We start from the raw sequence: 11,970 nt of genomic DNA on the forward strand, positions 1-11,970 counted from the left end.
ACACACACACACTCACATACATACATAATACGTATTTTCCCTTTTTGCCAGTTGGCTATTGTTGGCAACCTGATCACCGGACTTGGTATAGCCACCTCGTTATCGTCACTTTCACCATCAACCATCGCACCACTCCCTGAGGCCCCCCCCAGTGCCTAGAACACACATCCTGGACCACTGTGTACGAGGGAAGTAAAAACCTGCATGTGTGAAGGGTGCCAGGGCTAGTTACCGTGAGTTCGATCTGTGTTTTGTTTGCCCTCTTGGAGAATTTGAAAGCCTGAGAATTCATCATGCTTGGTTCTCTGAATTTCTCCCTCCCTCCCCCTTTTTCCACAGGAGAGAGGGAATCTGGTTCGCCTGCCACAGGACGTTCCTGTCACCAGGCCAGGAGCAGAAGGTATCAGCAGACAAGTCTCTGCCTTGGCCCGGTAGCCTGGGATGGCAGGAAAGTGACAGCCGTGGGGGGAAGTGTGTCGGCATGGCTGCGGGGCAGATATAACTGCTGTGGGCAGTGTCCTGGAGGTGACGCGCCCTTCCCGAGAGACAGGGACGGCTACAGCCCCTCTCAGCGGCTGCATCCCAGCCGTGGGGCCTCCTAGCAGAAACCCCCAGGCCTGCGTGATGCAGACCCAGTGGAGCCGCCCAGCAAAGGGGACCTTTTTGCCTTTGTGGACTGTGACCTGCAGTTATTCGGCAGTGACCAGTGTGGCCTGACACCATATGCTGGGACTCCTACATACCCCTGTGCCACGTCCCAGGACTTTGGAGATGCGAGAAAGGGGTCCCCGCCATGACAGAAATGGGCTTTGCCGCCAGCCCAGCGTGGCAGGGGCGGGCACAAAGCTGGATTCTCAGTCGTTTGATTTTGGAGAACGTGCGTTTCTTTGATCCCACATTTGCGGGATGAGGCTCAGAGCCACCGGAACGTCAGCGCTATGGTGGCAGGGATTTCTTCTTGTTCTGGTCTGTTCTCTATTGTATTAGAGAGCTGAAGACATTGCCTGTTGCTCAGTATGCAGTTGGTTAATATGATTATACAGAGGCACACGCAGAAAATCATTTAGTGAGTGCCCGCTAAGAGCTGGAGACTCTACGAAAATTTCCTTAGAATCTTCTTTGTACAATAAGCCTAGAAACTTCCTGCCCTCTCCCCTCCCTCCCTTCCCTCCTTCTCTTTCTCCCTCCTTCCCTCCTTCCCTCCTTCCCCCTCCTTTCCTAACCCCAGTCCAGCTGTCCCAACGCACCTGTACGTGTCCCCATAAGCAACGCACTGTTTACGGGTGTGTGTGTTTAGTGGGTGTGAAGGTTAGTGGATCGCAGCTCGTCTGGTTTTCACGTTTTGCCATCCACCTTCCAGGCGGGGTCTGCCTCCAGCACCCAGCTGCCCGTGGACACTCGCACGTCCTCAAGCGTCTCTCCCGTGCCAGCACTTCTCTGGCACACATCCCCAGGAGTGGAGCTGCTGTCGCCGTGACGCCCGTACCTTCTCCGGGAAAGGCGCAGTGGCCTCCCCCCGCCAGCGAGGCTTCGGGATGCCTTCGTTTCCAGATCTGGGCCACTCCGGCATTCCCCAGCCTACTAATATTTTCCGGTCTAATTAGGTATAAGACACCTCACCGTTTTAAATTGCATTCCTTGTCCCCATTTGGGGGGGAGAATTGAAGCTTCGGAGCAGTAATGTGCCCAGAGGCTCTCAGCTATGGCTCTGCCCACCCGCTCTGGGCTCGGGCTGGGGCCCAGCGGCCCTCGCTGGGCTGAGGACTCCACCAGCGCCCCGGTCAGTCTCTGGCGGGTGCAGCTCTTCCACTGGGCTCGAGCCCCACCTGGTGGCGCTGAGCGGAAACTGCCACCGTGTCGGGCAGGGGAAGGCGGGGAGGGGAGGGGAAGAACCTGAACCGCCTGGAACTTTATTTTTTGAGATATAATTGACAAAGACCATGATATGAGTTTCAAGTGTACAACATGCATTTTTTTTCTTGTGATGAGTTTTCAAGATCCATTCTCTTAGCAACCCCCAGGTATCAGCCACCGTGCTGCACGCTGCGTGCCCAGGCCTTCATCTTGCGGCTGAAGTCCACATCCCTTTGTCCTGCAGCTGGAGTCCGTACCCCGGACCACCGAACCGCCTCACTTCTGAGGTTCCTATTGTTTCTAGCAAACAAAACCAGAACTCTGCTACAAAAACATTGAGGATACTTTTAAAAACCCTCAAGTGCACAGGTCAGTGAATTTTCACAGGTGAACCGCTGTGTAACCTGCACTCCAGGTGACCCACAGGGGTCCCACCCACCACAACACGCCCTCCCCCAGGAGCGCCACCCTCCTGACTGACACTGTTGCCACGTGCGCCTGGCTGGCTGCTGTAAAAGTTCTTTTCCACCTTGCTCCTTCTGCATGGTACAGTGCGTGTGGTTCATGCACCCACATTGTGCGTTCGGTCTCGTTTTTATGCATTATCCCTCATACTGCAGTATCTTTGCTACCGTTGATGGATATCTGGAGTGATTCTGTGTTGGCTCTGTTACGGCAAGCAGCCACCTCTCAGCGCACACGCACATGTAGTTCCGTTAAGTGTGCGTCCAAGGATGGAAATACTGGCCTATAGGGCAGGTGTGACTTCTCCTCTGGCTGCCACTGCCAGCTTTCCGGAGTGGCTGTGCCAGCATAGCCCGCTTCGGAGTGGGGACTTCCGGCCGCTCCCCACCTCATTCCGAGCCATTCTGCTGGGTGTTCCTGTGTGGTATTGCCTTGAGTTTTTAATTTGCATTTTCTGATGACTAATGACATTGCTTATGTGTACTGGTCACTTGACTAACCTCTTTTGTGGCATGCCTACACAAGAGCTTTGCCCGTTTTTCTGTTGAGTTACCTGCCTTTTAAAAAACTGATTGATAGGAGTTAAAAATGTCATCTGGTTATAAGGCCAGATACATCTTCTCCCATTCGGGTCACTGGCTTCTTCACTCTGCAATGTCTTTTGACAAGTAGAAGTTCTTAGTTTTAATATAACGTAATTTATTAATGTTTTATTATTTTTTTGTGTGTGTGTTCTGTTTAGAATTCTTTTGCCTACCCCAAGGTTCTGGAGGTTGTCTCATCTAGAGCTTGCACAATCTGCATCCATCTGGAATTGATTTTTGCATATGCTAGGAGGCAGACGGTCAATACTTTTTCCATATGGATATTTAATTGACCAGCCTGATTGAGTGAAAAGGTCGCTGTGCCACCATGCCGCCTTCGTCATAAACCAGGGGTCTGTGCCTGTGTGACTCTGCTCCTGGTATAGGCGTGCCTCTGTGTCTGGTGATGAAGGACTTAGAAAATGCAGTGTAGCTGCATTCACGAGGTCATTTCGCAGTTGGTGCTGCCGCCCGTGGACCCGGCTCAGGGCTGCAGGTGGACACCCCCTTCTCAACGCTCTCTGTGAACCTTGGGGTTCACTGTAGGCTCATGTGACCAGAACATCAGGAAGCTGAATCAGAGGCTCCATGTGCCTGGGGACTACAGAGAGCGCCCACGTGGAGCTTGCAGCTGGGGTGGGGCAGCCCCCTCCTGTGTTCACCTCCCTCCCTCCTCCCCCGCTTCCAGTCATGGACATCTGGAGGCTGACAGGAGGGGTTCCCACAGCAGCTCCCCCTGGGGGGCTGGGAGCCTGTGGCTCCTCCTGCCAGCTGGAATGGCACCGTGGGTGCTGGTGGCATCTCCCATCCGACCAGCCCCGACTGAACCCTGGCTCCTGCCTTCCTCTCCCTTGCTCCCCCATCTCATCTCAGGCACCCAAAAGTCACTCTGCCCAAAGAACGTCCCCTGCCTCATGCCTCACCCAGTGACAAATTCCGTCAGCTCCGCCTCTGAAATGTACTCCCGATTTGCTTCCACCGCCGTCCACTATTTGAAGCCTCTAACTTTTTCTTGAACTGCGTGACAGCCTCCGTGGGAGCCTGACTGCAAAATCTGATTGCCCAGCTGCGTAACCCCCTGCACCCCGGCCCTTTGCGGTGGGACTCTGCAGCCCCTTCCTTCCGGGGGTGGCCTAATCCTCCACCCTCAAGTCTGAGCTGACTCTGGGGCCTGCTTTGGCCATTATGGACGGTCACGAGGTGACAGCGTGTCAGCTCTGAGCCTAGGCTCTGCACACTCCTTGGAACCTTGCCACCACCACGAGTGGCAGCCCGGGCCAGCCTAGCAGAGGACGAGATGCAGCAGGCAGAGACCAGCCATGCCAAGCAAGGCCACCCTGGGCCAGCCGACCGTCAGCTAACCCGCTAGCCCGGGCCCAGCCCAGAGTGGAGCCGCTCGGCCGACTGTGGACTCGGGGCGGTCTGTCTTTGACTACGTTAGGGGGTATTCTCTTATGCAGCCATAGCGAATTGACCCACCTCCTCGACTGGCCACGGGCTGTCCCTTCGTCACAGGGTTTCCTCTGGGAAGCCACAGGGATCTCTCCTCACTTATCCCCTCTGACGGCTGCGATTTGAATGAACCCCATCTCCAGCCCACGGCCCACAGAGCCTGACCGAAGCCCTACCCCCCTTCCTCCCCCGGCTTTGGCCACAGTGACCGGCCTCTCGGTCCCATGAACACGCCTTTGCTTTTGCTGTCCCCCTGCTGGAGCTGTCCCTTCTGGGGTGGCACGTGGCCACCGCCTCCTCATTCACAGAGTAAGTCGACTTTCCCGAGAGGCCTCCGCGGGCCACCCGAGCTCACGTCACGCTCCCCGCCGTCTGCTTGGCCTCTCTGTTCACTCCGCCCGTTTTTATGTTCTCGCCCGTTGCTGAGATTGTTGTCGAGAGGCATATTATCCATCGAGCTCCACGAAAGCAAGAATGCTGTTTTCGTTCACCGCGGAATCCCCAGTAGGCCTGACAGCTCCTGGCACATGGGTGCTCGGTAAATGCGTCCCAAGTGAATGAATGAATGAATGGCCACCGCCGAGGGAAAGCCCCCTCCCCCGGCGTTGCTAACAAACCCTCCGTAAACGCACCGTCTGCCCACCGGTCCTCCACGCCAGGCCCCCCGAACCTCCTGCCGGCTCCCCAGCAGGACGCGGCGTCCCTGGCCTCTGACCTGCTGCCATGCTGGTCCCTCAGCCTGCCCTTCCCTCCCACGCAAAAGCACGGGGGACTCTTCATTCTTAAATGTTTTACACTAGAAGTATCGACCTCCAAGACGCTTTTCTATCTGCTCTCCCCCGCCCACCCAGGCCTTCGAGGCACTTCGCAGCGCTCATTACACTGTGCTGATGAGGGGGTCACTTCTGCCATCAGGACCCTGTGCCCCGTGCGGGCAGGACCAGGCCTCCCCACCCACGGCGGGCCTGGTGAGGCTCGGGAGACATGCGGTGAGTGAGGAAATGGATATGCTCGGAAGCAAATGGCCCCGATGACTGCAAGGTCTGCCCTCTCCCCGCCTGCCTGTGGGTCCAAATCTGCAAAAGGCCGGGGAGAATGTGGGCCCTGGGGGGTCTGGAGGAGCCAGGTGGGGTGCACTGCATATAATTACTGAGTGTCGGATGACAAATGTGCTACCCATCAGCCTGACGCTCCGCCAGGTGAGGAGAGCTCCGGATGGGTGGGGGGTGGGGGTGGCGGTGCTGCCGCCTCCCCCGGCTCCTCTGTGACATCGGAAGGGCTGGGCTCCCCTCTGCCTGAACACCGCCCTGCATCCGGGCCTCCTAGTGATCCCAGAGGAAAAGCTGGTACATCTCCAGCCCTGCAGGAGAAGACCCCGGGGTCCCAGTGGACCACAGGGGGAATGCAGCAGGGCCGCCATGGGACGCAGCTGGCGAGGCGAGAACGAGCGAGGGCCTGTGCTCGTCCCGTCTGCTGCTTCTCGTCCGTGCGCCCCGAGCAGCTCCCTTGTCCTCCGTGGCTTCTCGAGCAAGTCGCCCTGTTTCCGTGTGCTGACCGAGGTTCCCCCTGCCCGCCCCTGTCGGCTCCCTACGCGACGTACAAGAGACCCGGCTCCCCGGAGAGCCAGGCCACACGGCGTGCGAGACCTGTGGCGTGTGTGTCAACCAGCCCCTCAGACCTCGGTCTCTCCCGAGGTCCCTCTGGGGACGCTGGGCCCCCATGCACTTCTTCTAATACTCCCCTCCCAAGAAGCCCATCCTCGGGGGTGTTCTTCTGCCGGGGAGACGGCCAGGTTCCTCCCGAGTCTGACCGTGAGGGGCACAAACGCCACACCAGCACCGTGGTCCATGCAGCTTAGACGTGTTTTCTGCTCCCCGCTGTCCGAAGGCTGTTCCGAGGGGCCAGGCACGGTGTGCCGGAGGGTGGCCTCTGCTGGCCGAGGGTCTGCCTGCAGACGGGGCCCGCGGGGGCCAGGGACGGGGCCCCTCAGAGGGCCACGGTGGGGTTCCGGGCGAACACCTTCTTAGAGTCGATCTCTCCTTCGACCATGTGCGGGTGGATGTCCACGTTCTGTCCTGCGTCCTTGCACAGCTTGAGCAGGGTCCGAACGTTATTCTCGGACAGCCTCAGGTACCTGCGCAAGACAAGGCCGAAGGGTCAGCCGCGCGCGGAAACACTGCGCCGTTGAACTTGACTGAAGGGAGCTCGGCTTTAAGCACCGTGGGACCTCCGAAACGGAGCGGACCGGGTCTTACAGAGGAGTGGGACCCCCACGGAGTTGGAGGGATTTTGATTGGCAAAACTTTGAGCAACATATGTACTAAGCACTGCCCCTGCCTGCCCCGTCCCCCCAAAAGCTTCACTATCCCTGACTCAGTAACTCCGCTCAGGCCCTCTATTCGTCTCGAGAAGAGAAGACAATGGAAAGGAAAGCTATATAATTTAAGGGTGCATCCTGGGGCTATCGACAATAGAAAATAGGAAATTCCACCCGCATGGCAGGTGAAGTGAGCCGGGAACCTTCATCGCGGGGACCGCTCCGCTGGCATCGAGATGGCGTTAGGGAGAAGCAGGTGCGGCACGGCCGTGACGCTGTGCCGAGGGGGAGAGAAGACCAGGGTGCAAATCGCTGGGTGACCCTCCCATGGCTGCCATGCGTGCGCCACCTGAACGATGCCCAGGTCTGGGCGAAATCCGGGACAGTGGGAATAAAGGCAGAGCGTAGGATCAGAGGCGAGCATTTCCTATTAATGATACTCAAACAATTAGGACGTCGATTTGAAATATGAGCCTGAGGCCCCACACTTCTGACTTATACCGAAGAGCGGAACGGATCCCGTCTGCACCGTGACCCAGAGATCGCCTCTGCCATCATATCCCGGGAGCTTTTTATCCCACCACCATCAACCTTGACCTTGCTCCCCGCTCTAGTACAAGGACATGGGGCCCCTACACAGGCCGCTGGCTGCTGCGTTGCTACAGATGCCGGGGAGGAGCTGCATGTTGACAGAACCCGGGCTTTCCCCGCACTGGGAACGGCCCTGCCTCTCTTTCGAGGTCTGCCCAGGGCTTGCCTGTTTTTACAGCCGACTCAGACCCCGCTCGCCAGTCCGCACACCTGGACGACCTTTCCCCGACAGCTCTGGCCACGGTCTGCCCCGTCCCACTCGGCCAGCACAGCCCTGGCGGGTCTCGCACGTGTGCGTGAGTGGGCACTCGCTGGCATCCCATGCCAGACAACTTCATCCTTTTCTTAGATGTTTTTCTAATGGCTTATTGGATGCCATCTCTCCAACATCCCCGCCCCTTCCTTGGAGGGTAGAGGCCCTGTCCGAATCTCTTCTCCCCCACCCTGGAGCCCGGGCAGGCTGTCCGTGGGCCAGAGTGGATCAGAACCACGCTGTCAATCTGAAAGCCACAGCCAAAGTCATCCAGCCCCGGAAGTGGCAGGAACAGGAAGTCCCCTCTAGCCTGGAGGCTGCCTGTCGATCGTGCGGCCAGCCAGCGGGCAGAGCATGGCTTTGCGGTGGGGCATTGGACGCTCGGCACCCTGAGCCAGCAGCGGAGCTCACCGCGGCCAACTCTGCGAGGACGAGGAGGACAGTGGCACCCTGTGGTCCCGCCACCTCCTCTGCTGCGGTCCCCGAACCTTGTCCTCCCACCTTTACAGTAAAGGGTCCAACGGGCTGGGGACAGATACTTGAACTGTGGGCTAGAGACCAAACTGTTCGGTGTGGCTGACAACCAGTGGGTCCTGATAAATAAAGAATGAGTGAGAAGGGGTCCCCTTTGTCCAAGCAGTGGACACCAGGTGGCTCCACACTTCCTTCATGGTCCCTTCAAGAGTCTAAAACCCAAGCGCACAGCAGGCAGTACCTGGGGTGGGGCCAGCGGAAAGGCTCTCGGGGCGACTGCCTGTGAAAACAGGCCGCGAGCAGCTCTCCCCTCCCTGACTGAGTGACGGCCAGGGTCTCTGTTGTGGGACACATGGAAAGGCTGGAGAGGCTGTGTAAGCATCCAAGGGCCTGGCCTCAGAATGGCAGCGCCTAAAAGTCATGTGCATCCGGGACATGGTCCACGAGCAGGTGCGGCTTCTGCCCTGGAGCGGCCCCTTGGGACTCGAAGACAGAGCCACCCTCCCTGGTCTCCGGTCTGGACCAGAGACAGCAGAGAGCAAAGCCCATCCTCCCAGGACGCCCCGGCGGCACCGCGGGCCTCTCACCGGCAGCTCAGCACCTCCTCCGGCTTCAGCATCCTCACGACCTCCATCTTGGCCTCGGCCCCCTTCTCCACGAGGTTCTTCAGCCTGCGATCGTAAGAGCCGTCGGGGATCTTGCCCACCCACTCCCTTAGCAGGGTCGACTTCCGTGCAGGAAAGAGAGTATCCTGCAATATGGGGTCCACGATGCTTTGTCGGTATTGTATTGACCGCTGAGTGGAATCCAGGCCAGTGCCGTCCTTGATCTCTATGTCTGAAATTGAACAGATGTCACAGGGAGCTGGATGCTGACAGAGGTTAGAGGTTAGGGTAGGCAGGAGGGGGGTGAGGCCTGAAACACCGCATGGGCTTCAAAGGATCCCCGTTCTGAGAGGCGAGGTCTCTTCAAGGCCTCCTAGGTCCTCCTCGGCATTTGTTGAATCCTGTCCTTCCCCCCCCGCCCCCGCCTTTCTCCCCGACTCCCCAACTTCCCCCCCCCCGGCTCCCACCCCCTGCCCTTCCCAGACGGAGTTCACCTTAAAAGGAACTTCAGCCTAGAGGAGGTAAGGGGAGATGTCGGAGATCGATTTTGAGCTGGATTTTTAAAGCATAAATAGTTTAGTAGAGGGCAAAGGGAGAAACATATTTCAGGCGGGAGGAACGGCAGGCACGAGAGCGCGGAGGCGGAAATGTGCGCAAGGTCGAGTCTGGTGTTGCCCGCATGTGGGGATGCCACTGGGGCTAGAGTTTGGAGGCCTGAAGTTTTTTCTTTGTTTTAAATTTACTCCCAAGTAGTTTACAAATTTTTACTTATGAAGGTGGAATGTATTTTTCCCATTTCCATTTCCAACTGGTACGATGAGTAGAGAGAAGACTATTGTTCAAATTTTTTTTTTTACTACAACAACCACCATACCGACTTTTATTAATTTTCGACCAGAATTAAGTTTTGCAGATATGCAGTCATATCAAGGGAAAATGAAAACATCTTCCTTCTAATATTTATAAAAATTATATACTCTTCTCGACAGACTGCATTTGGTAGACTCCAAAACGATGCCAATAACGATGACAGAAATCATGCCTTGTGTTGTCCCTGATTTTAATTAAAATGATTTTAGCATTTCATCATTTAGAATATTTGCCGCTATATTTGGTATATGTCTTACAATATTTAACAGCTTTACTCCTAGCGTAGAGTTTTTATTAGTAATAATTGTTCAATTCTATTTATTGATTTTGTATCGTCAATGATCATATGGTTTTTCTTTTAATTTATTGACGTAATAAATTATGGTATTAGGTATCCTGATATTGATAACCTAACTGTTCCTAATCTGCTATAATAAATAAATCCCACTTGGTCATGGTGTATTATTCATTTCATACATTGCCATATTTGGTATATTTTCATACATTGAGCATATTTGCTGAGTTTTTATATTTTTTGCATGTGTATTACTGTGAGATTGGCCTAGTTTTTTGCATACCGTTTTAACATTAAGATTATGATGGTTTGCTATTAATGCAGAAATGTCCATATTTTATAAAGTCTGCAATAGTTGAAGGAACACTGAGATTATTCGTTCTTTAAAAGTTAGCTAGAACCTGGCGGGAAACCATTTTTAGTGGGATGGCGTCAACCATTTTCGATTTTTACTTCAGAAATTGCTCTGTTCGAATTTTTCTGCTCCTTATAATATCAATTTTGATAATTTATAGTGAGAGAAAATTATCCACTTCTGTTAGATTTTCAAATATATTGTACAGAGGTGCATGTAGTATTCTATTACAATTCATCTAACGTATTTCTTATTTGTACTTGCATACCCTTTCTCATACAAAATTTTGTCTATTTTTACTTTTCTTTTTAACAAGACTTATGATAACTTCATGTTATTCATCACTTGCTTTTTCAAAAAGCTAGCTTTGGATTTATCCTTTTGACTACTTTTTACCTTGTATTTCATTAATCTCAGATGATATTTAATCAATCAGTTATCTTTTTATATTAATGATTCCTCTATCCTATTAAATTCATAAAAGTATTAGTTTTTCCTTTTGTCACTTTTAGTTTTATGAAGAACCATTATTTTTAGTTCTTACTGTACATTTTCTTCTAATCGTATATTTTGCCTTCATTCATAGGTTTTAGTGTCAAATAGGCTTATTTTCATTAGTTTTTTTTCCTCGCTATAAGGCTATTTTAGGAGCATGTTTCTGAATTTCCAGCTGTTAAGGTGGGGTATCTTCTGATCTTAATTTTATTTATAATTATTGCTTTAGAATAACGTAGGTAGCCCTAACATCTTTGCTTTTCTGAATGTTAATGTTGTTGTGTTTTTTTTTTGTTTGTTTGTGTTTTTTTTGTGGTGAAAACACAGATGATTTTTGTAAATACTTTCGGCCATATCAAAATGAGTGTTCTCTATTCGAATATAAAGGTCTGGTTTGTTAACTGCACCGACAGAGTGCTCTATGTGCGTCTTGTTATTGTCTATCTGACCTGTTTGGTTATGAAACAGGTGTATTAAAATTCCCAACTACAGCTGCATTGCTATATGGTTCTCTTTGCATTTCTAAGTGTGGATCGGTAGTTGCTGTAGTTTTACTGTGTGTGGGTTTCAAGGTTTCACCGGTTTGCATTTATTATCTCTTCGTTTATCCTTTTGATTTCAATCTTTCTGTGCTACCTGGTTTTAAGTGTGTCTATAGATTTGATTTAAATCAATTATTTCCTAATTTGGTGCCGGTTCCATCTTCTGGAGCATTCTCTGTAGATGAGGGGATACGTGGCGGAGAAAGTCCCTAAGTGTTTCTGCATCTGCAAATATCACTCACTCGCCCCAATGGCGACCCCCAGGGGGGCGGGGACAGGATCGTCACTCTCAGGAGACTGTGCTGCCACTGTGCTTCCAGGCCGATGCTACTTTGATTCTTTCTCTTTGTAGGCGAATTGTTCTTCCTGGTGCGATTCCATCAGTCAAGCTCGGGAACGTCACCAGGATATGTCAGGGGCGACGAGCCTGGGCCTCCCATAGTTACACACGTGCGAGGCGGCGCCCAGGAGGGAGGCGGTAACCTGCCCGGGGTCTCATAATGAGTTAGTGGCTGAACTGGGATTCTTTATCGTGTTCTGGACTGACGGCTGGTCCCTAGGAGGGTGACGGGGTCAGGTGGCCTTAGCCATCCCTGTTTGTGCACGGTGGAAACTAGGAAAATTATGAGCTGCATGTCCTCACTAACACAAAGGGAACCCCTTTGCAGAAGGGGCCATAGCCTTTCCCGAGACATTGGACCCTCTTCTGGGTCAAGGTGGGTCTCATATAGGAAAAATAAAACCTAGTAATCAGAATAGCAATGATAATTGTGCACGTCAGCTAACATTTTCTGAGTGCCTATGTGCCAGGCACAGGT

At 53.2% G+C, this 11,970-nt stretch overlaps 1 protein-coding gene across 1 annotated transcript in view; it reads right to left on the minus strand.

Moving 5' to 3' along the window:
* Positions 1–6,341: 6,341 nt before the first annotated feature.
* CUNH16orf78 (chromosome unknown C16orf78 homolog) overlaps positions 6,342–11,970 on the minus strand; it is a 14,423-nt gene continuing 8,794 nt past the window's right edge. The window contains exons 4-5 of the mRNA XM_011360190.1: positions 8,578–8,827; positions 6,342–6,489 (exon numbers count right to left, since the gene is read on the minus strand). Coding sequence (XP_011358492.1) covers positions 6,342–6,489; positions 8,578–8,827 — 398 coding nt within the window. The remainder of the gene's footprint in view (positions 6,490–8,577; positions 8,828–11,970) is intronic.

The sequence above is a fragment of the Pteropus vampyrus genome, unplaced genomic scaffold (assembly GCF_000151845.1).
Source record: "Pteropus vampyrus isolate Shadow unplaced genomic scaffold, Pvam_2.0 Scaffold51, whole genome shotgun sequence".
NCBI classification, from domain to species: Eukaryota; Metazoa; Chordata; class Mammalia; order Chiroptera; family Pteropodidae; genus Pteropus; species Pteropus vampyrus.